The 12,366-nt window shown below is 39.8% G+C and overlaps 1 protein-coding gene across 3 annotated transcripts; it reads left to right on the top strand.

The window, feature by feature from the left end:
* The first annotated feature begins 1,137 nt into the window (after nucleotides 1–1,137).
* On the top strand, nucleotides 1,138–12,165 carry LOC146326666 (pre-mRNA-processing factor 39). 3 transcript variants are annotated; one of them, XM_084718976.1, is made up of 15 exons: nucleotides 1,138–1,221; nucleotides 3,028–3,278; nucleotides 3,611–3,736; nucleotides 3,880–3,998; nucleotides 4,730–4,897; nucleotides 5,158–5,338; nucleotides 5,544–5,648; nucleotides 6,929–7,046; nucleotides 7,166–7,320; nucleotides 7,478–7,604; nucleotides 8,581–8,852; nucleotides 8,949–9,133; nucleotides 9,887–9,961; nucleotides 10,753–10,924; nucleotides 11,833–12,165. In XM_084718976.1, exons 1-15 carry the CDS (start codon nucleotides 1,164–1,166, stop codon nucleotides 11,899–11,901), a joined length of 2,181 nt encoding a protein of 726 aa, XP_084575102.1. In that variant the 5' UTR covers nucleotides 1,138–1,163; the 3' UTR covers nucleotides 11,902–12,165. The 3 variants fall into 3 exon arrangements, with proteins under 3 accessions (XP_084575102.1, XP_084575101.1, XP_084575103.1); XM_084718975.1 differs by having other exon boundaries at nucleotides 11,830–12,165; XM_084718977.1 differs by having other exon boundaries at nucleotides 1,167–1,200; nucleotides 11,830–12,165.
* The last annotated feature ends 201 nt before the right edge of the window (nucleotides 12,166–12,366 follow it).

The following is a 12,366-nucleotide window of genomic DNA, read 5'->3' as shown; positions in this document are numbered from 1 at the left end:
TGATACACACACTAACCAAAGCCAGGTCTGCTGAAATTTCTTAGATAAATTAAGTGGTGGAAAAGACAGTTTAGTTTCCACAAGGTGATAATCCTCCATAACTCTGCTGCAGTTTATTGATCGGTTCATTATAGCACAATTTACCTGCTGGGACTCTAAGGGTGTAGTAGATTCATTGTTGTGTCCTGCTAGATTTGAACATTGTTACTGGGTCTGGTGGTTAAATAATTATATTGTACATTGTAGAGAAACAAAAAGAGGAACTATGGGACTGTGTTTTGTCGTCTCATGAGGTAATAATTTATGTAGTGAAGTCTTGGACTAGTAGAGAATGTAAGTTATTTTAAATTTAGGCCATGTCTGAGATCAGTACAGTAGATAAGTAGATCTGCTTTAGGCTGAGCTGCATCCCAGATCCCTGCAGAGCGTTGGGAACACACCCACACACACAGCGCCATGTTATCAGGGGCTATTTTTAATTTTTAACCACAACGGGTAAGGCTTTAAATATTGGATGTGTGGGTGTGTCCATAGTTTCTTTTTTGTGAGGATCTGAAAAAGGTCCTGAAAGCTTATTTGTACAACAAATTATGTTTTAATAGGTTTCTCATTGAGAAATACATTCATGCAACATAAGAACATGAAAAACCTAAGAAAATTTAAATTTATGTAGGTAGTAATACTTACAAAAAAAAGTCACGTTTACTATATGCGAAGTAAAATAATGATTTCAAAGTTTCTTCAACAATAAAGCACTTTTAAATTTGAATACATCTTTCCAGAATTAATTGCTACTTCAGTGGCAAATATTATATATTTTCAGTCTCCTGAATATTCATGTTCCAGTTTTGTTATAACATTTGTAAATATACTTAACAATATAAAAATCATATTAATAATAATAAAATTAAATGTATTAAAAAATACAAAAGAGGAAGGGAAATAAGAATAACAAAAACAAAACAATTATAAATTTGAAATATCTAAATAATCGAATAGTTTTTGGCAATTTATTATTTTTGAATTTCAAGTTATTATTTGTAGTCAAGTATGTGTTAAACGTTTTGCATATTAATCAAACTTAAGTTTTTCCAAATAATCAGTTCGTTTGTTTTTATGGTATCTTGTCGCGCGTGAATGACGTCAGCGATACGTATTCCATCATGGCGGCGGAAGGCTGTGAGGAGATGAGCGGCAACGGTGAGCTTGAAGAGTCTCCAGGTATTTAGATTTACATTCATGAATTTACAATACACAGATTGGTAGTTTCACAGATATTGCTGGTCTTTTGTTTCACCTGCAAGTATTTCTAAGAAAAGCTCCGATCAAACGTGTTTTGAGGACAAGCATGACAAGCTAGGCTAGGCTAACGTGATTTCAACACACCACGAAACAGCAAAGTGTTCTGTAAAACTAACTTTAATTAACTTACATGCCTGTGCTTAACAAAGCATCAGAGGTTTGTGGCGGCTTATAACGTTTTGTCACAAATTAACTGAGTTGTGTTCATAACAGCTCAATGGTACTGATGTCAGCGAGAACAAACCTGTCTGAACTCAGTGTTCTGAGCTTTTTATGAATGAAACTTAACATCTGCAGGTGTAGACAGGTGATGTTTCAAGAATAAAAGTGTAAAATAGACCGTTTTGTTTTTGTTGAGTCAGGATTGCATCAAGCTGCGGGCAGTAGGTAACTTCCATGTTCAACTGCTTAACTGGTTTGACTGCTCAGTCTCAAGATATCACTGTATTAAATCACACACACTAAACCCTACTAGGAAATGACCAGAATCTGAGAGTGAGAGCAAAGCTTGGAGTTTTTTGGTTGATTTACTTGATATTTACTGCATGTAAATATGCAAATATGTGGGTTTTCACACGTGGTTGTTGTTGTTGTTATGAAACCTCTAAGTCCTTTTCAACAAAACTGTCCAGGAAGCAGAGGAGTTAGGAAGATAACATTACATTCAAGTGGCCAGTGCTTTTTCTTATTGTGGTTAATTGCAGTGGTTTAAGACGTATTCAGGTCCTTTACTTAGTCTAAGTGAAAGAAGTAATATCACACTTTGAAAATACTTTACTAAAAGTCAAAGTCCTGTATTGAAACCGTTCTTAATTAAAAGCAAGTAAGCATTATGAGCTAACTCAAGGTCATAGTGCTCACTGTGTAGTAAAATGGTCTCTGTCAGAGTTTTACTGTCATATATGATGTTTCTGGATTGATATTACTGCTGCATTAATGTGTCTGTTGATTTTACTGCTTTGGTGTTTAAAGTTTAGCAAGTTTTTACTACTTTATATACTCTTGGGTGATTCAGTCTACAGTAATGCATCATTTTCTATAAGATCATCAAATGTTTGTAACATCGCTGTCCTGTGAGAACCACGTATATCCAAAAAGTCAACTTTTCATGGTGTCAAAAAAAACAGCCTGTTTTCAGCTTTATAACAAGATGATTTCAGGCCGATACAGAAGGACTTTATTTGGCTTAAGAAGTAGGAGAATTTCCTCAACTCTTGAAGGAACACTTAACCCTTTCATTTATCACAAACTCATTCAAAATCACCTAATTTGGAGACGCATGTTTTTCACTGGACAGCAAGGGTAAGATTGTATTATGAGAAAGTAACTACAGCTGTTAGGAAAATGTTGTGGGGTGAAAAGTACAACTGTGCCTCTGAGACATAATGGAGTCAAAGTATAAAGTTACCTCAGATTTGTACTGTGCAGTTATTCCACCACTGGTTAATTACATTTTTTAATAGTTATGTACATTTAATCTCCATAAAACACAAGTTAGATATAATCAAAAATGGGATTCCTTAAAACTAAGATTATGTTTAGCGGCGCCCCTGTGGCTCAGTTGGTAGAGCGTGTGCCTGATGTACTGAGGCTGTCAGTCCTTTGCAGCAGCCACTGGAATTATTGCACATATTATTGTAACGTTGATGTATTAAAATTTAAGTTACAGAGAAACATAGTAATAGGAGATTGTCTGACTTACTTGTTGATCTTCCTCGTCTGTAGCCATGGAGGCGTCTGAGGTCGCTGCTTCGCCTCCCACTGAGATGGTCGAGATGTCAGAAGAGAACGGCAGCGCAGCCGAGGCCCCTGAGGCCCCCACAGGCACCGACCCCGAGTCCTTCTCCATGCCCCCAGCCGCAGAGGACGAGGAGGGAGAACTGCCCGCGGACTTTGAGCGTCTGTGGACGGCCGCCCACGACAATCCTCAAGACTTCACCAGCTGGACCGACCTGCTGCAGTACTGCGAGCAAGAGGTGTGTTTGTTGTTTTGACAGAGGAGAATCAATGAGATTCAGTTAAGAAAAAACAAGGACACAGGGAAAACATATTTATCATTATACAACAAGGTTGCATGATGAGATTTTGATGTAGTTCCATCTTTGAATGATTGATTAGATTGATGGAAGGGTTAAAAATAAAAAAAATAGAACAAACTAGGAAGGAACAAACATTAGAAATCATCACATCGTGCCTCCGTGACGATGCAGCACCACTGCAAACTTCGAAATATTGACTTCTAGCACCCCCATGAGGCCACAAACATGCTGGTCTGGAAGCTTGCTGAATTTTTCTCTCATCTGTTCAGAGTCATGTCACAGCGTCACGCAGAGCACTGGAGGCCTTCCTCGCTCGCTACCCGCTCTGCTACGGCTACTGGAAGAAATTTGCTGATCTGGAGCGCCGCGCTGGATACAACAACAAAGCAGAGGAGGTAAAACACAAGAGAGAGTTCACAATTCTGTCTCTCTTCTTCCCCTCGCTATTAAGAATACTTTGAAGCATATTGGAAAAGGTGTTTTTCACAGGTTGAGTTGGTGAGCTCATGTTCTTGTCTGTGGCGTGTTGTCGTGTCAGGTTTGTGTTCAGGGTCTGCAGGTGATCCCTCTGAGTGTAGATCTGTGGATCCACTACATCAATCTGCTGCTGGGAACACTGGACATGAACCTGCCTGAGTCACCGATACGGATTCGCAGGTAGACAAACACTCACACATATGCACATTTTAAAGTGACAGGTCAGATAATTTGAAGTATTGCTCTATGAGGTGGTTATTGATGGTCAGTCTGTCCCAGCTGTGGACAACAAAACATATTTTAGCCACTTAGAAAAGGTCCACTTAAAAAAAAAATAATATCATGTAAGTGTATGCTACATTTAGAATATTTTCACCACTCTGCTTTGCTGTCAGACAGCCTTTTCCAACAGGATATCGCCATTATGTAAGCCAAATATCACTCTCTGCAAACCAACCAAACACTACAGGCAAAATCAGTTATTGGTCCCCCCGTTGGCTAGTTTGTTTGTGTCACTGTGTGACTGTAGTGTCTTAAAAATATAGTTTGGATTCACTGAAGTCACACAAAAACACAAACTAATCAGGGAAGTAGTAGACAAGCAACAGACATGTTCTGTGAGGTTAAATTGCTGATTTCATGGAGTTTGGTTGGTCTGGGGAGAGAAATATTTGGCACATTTAAAAACAGCGTCTTGTCAGAAAAAAAGCTGTCTGATGACAAGGTGAAGAGATGAAAATATTCTAAACATCGCTTATAATGATCACTTCAAACAATCCAGACGATCTGTCAGTTCACTTCTTGCCACGTCCACAGCACGGATATAAAAATAGACAGTGGTGAGAAAATGTCAGGAGAAATCAAAGAAGCTGCCGTTTATTGAAAGCTGTTTTCGTTGTTTTAACCCTCAGTGTGTTTGAGGATGCGGTTCAGGCAGCGGGTCTGGACTTTCACTCAGACCGGCTCTGGGATCTTTACATCGAGTGGGAGAAGGAGCAGGGGAACATGAAGAACGCGACAGCCGTCCTGGACAGAGTCCTCAAAGTACCGACCCAGCTCTACAACACCCACTACGACAAGTAAGACCTCACATGCACTGGCCAAGTGTGTGTAAGCCATTCTAAATATCTTGAAGTAAATTTATAAAAGACAAAAACATCAGGTTTACGGTTTTAATGATGGTGTTTTCAGTCGCACAGGTCTTTACATCAAATCAACAGACTATTGTGATCTTTTGAATATTCTTCTCTCACTCAAACTTTCTCTCTTTCACCATTTCTCGCTATTTTCGTCTCCCATTAATATCACGCCCCGCTCTGTCTTCTTCCATCGCCGTCAGGTTCAAGGAACACCTGAACAGCCACGAGCCCAAAGAGGTGCTCTCTCCGGAGGAGTACGAGGAGCTGAGGACGTTGTGCCGCCAGAGTCAGAAGGCAGAGCGAGCTGAACAGGCCCAGGAGGAGGAGGAGGAGAGGCCGCCGGGGGAGGAAGAGCCCGCCACACCCGAGGGCACAGACACGGTGAGTAAGGAGACATAAATTAAAGGGCTTATTTTTTATACTTTAATTTTATATATAAATTTTGAACATGACAAATTATCAAGTGAGACATTCCACCGATGACACCACTTATGGAAATAAACTGGCTGTAGAATAAAGGAGAGATTCGTACAGGAAAGGAAACAAAGTAAAGGAAGCTACTCTGATTTCTGATCTCTGTGTTCAGGAGGAATTGATGCAGAAGATCAGGGAACAAGTGCTGGTTCGAAGGGACAAAGTATATCAGGACAACGAGGGAGAAGTCCGCAAGAGATGGCACTTTGAAGATGCTGTGAGTGTTTTTTTCTTTCTCTGCTCCACTCGCAGTCAATCACCGTCTTTCTATTTCTTTGGAAACTCGAAATCAAGGCTGACTTGGTCAGAATCTAAGGCTGAGTATTATTTGATTTTTTTTTTATTAGTGATAGTCAAGTTTCCTTTTTTCATTTCAGAATTCCACATTTTTCCAGACTCAAATTTCCAGATTTTACTTGGTAGATTTTTCTGATCATATTTGACAGCTGAATACAAATAGTCAGATGTTTATTACATTTGTAAATTAATGGTTTTAGAATTTAAACTCAAAGAGGAAGTAAACTAACCAGTGCTATATATGGTACTATATATTATTTTCCCTTAATATATTGAACAAATAGTATTACATTATGGTTCCCCTGTTTTTTAGTCTCTTTCATAAATAAGAACCAAAAGCTGGTTGAAAATAGTTAAAAAATCTTGTTTTCACAGTTTTTACAGTGTTGTTTATTCACTCTGCCCATAGAAACAACAATGATCATAGCTGTGAAAGTCAGATTCTATACTTCTCCGTACTGTGTTTGGGTATAGGAACCCTGGTTGGTACTTGTAAGAGCCATATTGATACTGATATGGACATGGATATTGATATTGATATTGCTATTGCTAATAATGTTTTAGTAATTTTCCTTTAAAAATGTTGAAACGCTCCTTTAATGACGCTGCAGGTGACATCACAGCCACTTAGTTCTCAGACCAGGTTATGCAGCCTAAGGAGCAAGACAGTTTTTTGATATGCGCCTAGTTGAGCTGAAAGAAAATTTTGTAACCTTGTTTTTACTTTTTCAAGTAAAGTTTTTGAATGAAGTTACTGCCTCAGAAGATTCTTTTTATGTCAAGCTTATTGCCAAGGGACTGCTTAATAGTGGTGGAAATTACAAGAGCACTGCATGGAGGAAAGGTTGCCACTACAGTACTGATTTCCTTCTTGATATCTAAATTTGAGGAGTAAAAACATATTTTTCTACAAAAGCCTTTTGGTTTGGTAAAAGAAGGCAAACTTAAAAGTTAAATGTTGACTAAAAGCAGTTATTTAAACCATAATTTAATGCCAGATTTCAGGACTTGACATTTTCAATGATCTATGCAACAGAAACATTTCTGGATTTCAGTAACAGATTGATATCCAGACCTTTCTGAAAACTGAAATCCAAAGTCTCGACAGGTCTGTCTTTGTGCTCCAGTCCAAAAATAGTATTATTATTGCTTGATGTTCTGTCTACACCTTCATTGCCTGATATTTTCTTTGGTCTGTAGATCAAACGTCCGTACTTCCACGTCAAGCCACTGGACCGCCTCCAGCTGCGGGCCTGGCACTCGTACCTGGACTGGGAGATCGCGCAGCTGAACAAGGACACCAAAGACGACAACCAAGGTGAGGACATGATCAAGATACTGTCAGCTGTCACCTGTGTCGCACAGTCTCAGTGATTCTACAAGGTTGTGTTAATATCTGCCAGCGTCCACAGTTCTGACACCACTGTCTACTCCTAGATCCAAACCAGGCAGCCACAGAGGGGTCAGAGGTCACAGCCCAGCCTCAGGAACCATCAGAGGATGCTGCAGTCGCCCATGACGATTACAGGGTTCGAATCCTGTACGAGCGCTGCCTGATCGCCTGCGCTCTGTATGAGGAGTTCTGGACCAGAGTGAGTATTAATGATCAGTGTGCGTGTGTCCAGATTAAAAGAGAGGTTTGTGTGTGTGTGTGTGTGTGTGTGTGTGTGTGTGTGTGTGTGTGTGTGTGTGTGTGTATGTATATGTGTGTGTGATCTCTGTATAACATTTGTTGTGTGTGTTGTCCAGTACACTCAGTACCTGGAGTCAAACAGTGTGGACGAGGCTCGGGCTGTTTTCAAACGAGCCTGCGAGATTCACCTGACGCACAAACCCAACATCCACATGCAGTGGGCCACCTTCGAGGAGAGACATGGTACGACACACACACTGCAAGCACGCACGCACACACACACACACACACACACACACACACACACACACACACACACACACACACACACACACACACACACACACACACTGCTTTAATTCTGTTTCCTTTTCTGTAAAACTTAATTCACTTAACTTCATTCATAATTCTTAACTTTTAAATTCTAAATCAACATGCGAATGCTGTGCAGCTTTTTGTTTTTGCACGTCTGCTGTTTAAACCCAGTGTTACTGCACAGTCAAGATCAGGCTCCACTAATATTATTAGTATTTTGCTATTTGTAGAATTAGATTCCAGTCTTGGCTGTGTAGGATTGTTTTTGACTCTGTGATCCAAATATTTCCATAAACTCCAGAGTGTCCAAAAGTGAAAATGACTTGAGTGAATTTATACCATGTTTTTATCTAATGAAAATATTCTGCATCAATACAGATTTGTTTGTGTTAAGCCTTTCAAAATCAACATTTTCACTGCGGTCAAAAACAAGTTGCTCTCCTGCTTGCTGGTGCACTACATGCTTGTGGCATCTAATAAAAATTAATGCAAAAAATATGGAAGGATTATTTCATGAATGCTTCCATTCACATGGTGAGTATCGAATGAAGTAGAAAATAAATGTCACATAAGACTGCCAATGATCAGAAACTCCACCGGCTACCTTCAACAGTCAGCACTTGTCCATTTTAATACAGTCTACATACAAAAGTCTAATTTTAATAGTAGCTGACAGTATCACTGAGGTTGTAGCCTGTGATGTTGTTGCATTAAAAAGGTCCTTGTATTGAATATTGTTTCTAATATAAATCCTGTATATATTTAAAGAGTTGAAACACTTCATCATAAAGCTGTTTGATGCAAAAAAAATGTATTATGGAATTAAGCCAAACCATCAAAGTCCTTGAATGAAACTATTATAGATGCTTGTTTATCACATTCATGAAAACATCTTCTCCATCAGGTGACCTGACCGAGGCGCGACGAGTGCTGGAGGCCCTGGAGAAAACTCTACCAGGGCTGGCGGTGGTCCGTCTTCGCAGGGCAGCTTTAGAGAGACGAGCGGGCCAGCTGGACCAATCAGAGGCCTTGCTGCGGGAGGCGGTGGCCGAATCCAAAGAGAAGCCCACGCTGCACGCTTTCTACTCCATCAAGTTGGCTCGTCTGCTGCTCAAACTGGGCAGGAACCCCAGCAGAGCCCGCAGGGTGTTACAGGAGGCGCTGGAGATCAGTCCGGTGAGACACCTGAAAAATATTTCGGCCGGTGACACCACCACAAGAATTAAAAAGCCAAAACTAATCGCCTCCGTCTGTCCATGTGTTCTCCGTCAGGATAACGATAAGCTGCACCTGAACCTGTTGGAGCTGGAGGTGTCGGGGGATCCCTGGGCCTCGGCGGAGGCGGTGCAGGAGTGTGTGACGCGAGCCCTGGCAGCTCCTCTCGCCCCGCACACCAAGATCCTTTTCTCACAGAGAGGCCTGCAGTTCGCCGAGGACTACAGCAACTCCATCCAGAGGTCCAGAGAATTTACACTTTTATTCTCATTTTGACATTGTTAAAACTTCCTTTTTTTTAATCTTTATATCTTGAAATTTTGACAAAGTTAGACCGTTTTTAACTCTGATAGATGCAGAAATACTCACTCACTTTTATTATTAGCCGTTTGGACTACTGCAGTTACCTTTTTACTGGTTTACCCAAAAAGTTGAAAAGAAACTACAGCTAGTTCAGAGTTTAAGCCTTGAATGAGGTTCCAGACAGATCACTGATGTCCTCCACTGATTTTCTTGTCTCATAAATGTTTCAGTGAGGTTTTTATTTATTCCCCTAAACTGTGGAACTCATTGTGTTTGAACATTAGAGCAACAACCTCTCAGTATTTTTAAAAGGAAAGCTTTTAAAAGGCTTTTAATTGTTAATTGGGAATAATTTGGTCATTGGTTTTTATATTACTTTATTTATTTCTTCATATTGTATTGTTGTAATTTTATTCGTACAAAATCTTTTATTTATTTGTATTTGTAGTATTCTTTGTTTTTTATGTGTTTCCTATCTTTTGTTTTTATTTTGCTATGTGAAGCACTTTGGTCTGTATGTGTGCATGAGAGGTTTTATATAAATCAAGCTGAGTTGAGGTTAGAGATCAACACAGATCTTCAGATGCAGTCAAATATTTTTAATCTAAATGGGTAAGTAAACCTTGATGGTGCCTAACAAAACATCCACTGTCTTCTTGTTCGTCACTGTCTTGTGCGTCTGTCCTCTGCAGCGTGCTGACTGTGTATGAGGAGCACCAGAAACTGCTGAGGGAGCTCGGAGGAACAAAGAGAGGAGCAGAGAACGGGTGAGAGGGGAACAAATAACCTACTCAAAGTTCAAAAGAAACTATTTTTAACATTAAAACAAAACATTCATGCAAAACTGTCACAATTTAAGTTTTAAAATACCGTTTAGAGCCTAGATTCTCAAACCGTGGGATGTGTACCATTGGTGGTACGTTAGTTACTTTAAGTGGTATACAGAGAAATGTCAATAATATTTCCTTTAATGGCAAATTATTTAAAAAATATATAACACTTCAATAAAAATGCTGCAAATTTTTTAATGAAAATATGTTAAGAGATAAGTGAAATAAATTAAGTTTTGTTTTTCCTGTATATTTGTATGTTTGGAGAATATTTTGAGCAGCTTTGTTGAAAATGAAGTGGTTGACAGTAAACTGAGTGCTAGTGGCTGATTCAGAAACACCAGTGACGTCCTCACCTCGCCGGCTACAACTAAACAGCACTGAACAGTTAGGTGGTACTTGGAGCTCAATATTTTATTGGTTTAGAGCATTATCAGAAGAAAATATAATTTTAATGAGACTTTTTGTCTGTTATTGAGTCCTCAAATCACTTGACCTGACATAGCTTTCTGCATGATGACATTGATCAGCGCTCTAACCTGCGTCACTGCTTTTTGCTAACAGCTGAGTGAGGCCATTTGAAAAACTCGCAAAATAACACAGATGGAGTCGCCCTTTAACTTTGTCCAAGTACACATCCTTTTACTGCACAACTTGTCAATAAGAAAGTATCATGTTTATGTCACCCAACCAAGACCAGAGATAATTTGTAATAATTTGACTTTTAGGGATGAGGACCCAGAAAAGCTGAGCAAAACTGACGACGGCTCTGCTGTTGCTGTGTCTGCGCAAGCCCCACCTACCATGCCGCACGTCCCCATCACCACGCCCCCTCCGCCTGTGATGGGCGCCGACATGAGCGCGACGGCCGGCTACGGAGGATACAGCAGCTGGTACCAGGTAGGAGTTGACATTTTGACAAAGATGACACTTCTTGATTAAAAAAACAATTTGGAAATCTGTAAATGAACCAATGTGGCGGAAGAGTGACCTCAGGAGGAAGTTTAGTTTTCCTCCACCTAAGTAAAGCCCACTTTAGTTCTTAAAATAAAATAAATATTATGTGGCTGCAGGTCCACTTGTATCTAAAATGGTCTGTTTGCAGCGATAACGTGGGTTCACTATGACAAAGGGCTTATTCAGACTGCCTGCTTAAATATCCAGATTGTTTTTTTTATTCCAAATCAAATCCAAGCCACATTTGGAGGTGGTTTGGAATTAAAAAAATTAGACAACTCAAAATTTCAAGGGAACTTAGTGTAATACATTTTTGAGTTTTGAATCAAACTCTTAAGTTTTGAACTAAACTAAAATAAAAAAAAATTGTCGCCCCAGTTGAGTTTTCTTCATTAGATGAACTTAAATCTTTTAAGTGTAGTAACAAAAAATGTATTTTGAAAATTGTTCACAGTGAGCTGTGAGCCCACACATTTATACAGTCATCATGATACTGCCAACTTTTTTATTATTTTAGAGGAAATGTTTTATCTCAAACTCTTGATTTAGACCTCTGGGTGTGAGAGTTTGTACAGATATATCACCCTTTATGGTTTGAATATTTAACCACACCTGCTGTCACGCAGCTTGTCGGCCTGTTCAGTTGATGATGTGTAAATATGTGTGTGGTTTCAATTGTTCTGGCCTGATGCAGATTCATGTCTGATCAAAAGTTTGTCTGCTTTAAACTTTTTGTGGTATGGAGTGAGTGTGCAGACGAGACCACCTTTCTTTGTCAAGTGTGAAAAAGCCAAAGATCTGAGATGTTCTGTAAATCTTACCGCGTGTTTGTTTTGATTCTCTTCCAGCAGCCGCAGTACGGCAGCTACGGCTACCAGAGCACCTGGAACTACAACCAGGGCTACTATCCTCCCAGCTAAAGGGGGCGACTGCAACTGTGACACCAAAAAAAGGCCACAGGAAGCAGTTTGACCCCCAGTGACTTCTCAGCCGAACAACAAACTGAACCACCCAGTCCCAGCATCAAAATCCCAGCATCCCTTTCCCCTCCGTCCTTCCTCTGAGTTACCTCACTGTCCTGGATTTGCCTGAGTAACAGGCCGGAGGTGTTCAAACATGTCGTGTGTGATTTCAGTGTTAAATCTGAGGCACAGGTGGAAAGATGATGAAAGGAAATGCTGACGACCATCAGTGTCTCTCCATTTTAATCAGAAATATTTTTGTATTTGTTTGCGCCTGTTTTAAAGTCATCCACTTTATCAAACTTTAAGATAATGCTGATGTATGATTGACATTTTGTACCATTCCAGAGTAGGCTATTTGTTGTTTTTTCTAATGTATATAAAGGTGTTTTATAGTGTGCCACAACAGAGTTGCTTTGTTTT

This window comes from Lutjanus erythropterus, chromosome 5 (assembly GCF_056507025.1).
Source record: "Lutjanus erythropterus isolate fLutEry1 chromosome 5, fLutEry1.hap2, whole genome shotgun sequence".
In the NCBI taxonomy this organism is placed as follows: domain Eukaryota; kingdom Metazoa; phylum Chordata; class Actinopteri; order Lutjaniformes; family Lutjanidae; genus Lutjanus; species Lutjanus erythropterus.
The sequence above is the reverse complement of the archived record's forward strand: the minus strand, read 5'-3'. Positions and strand labels throughout refer to the sequence as shown.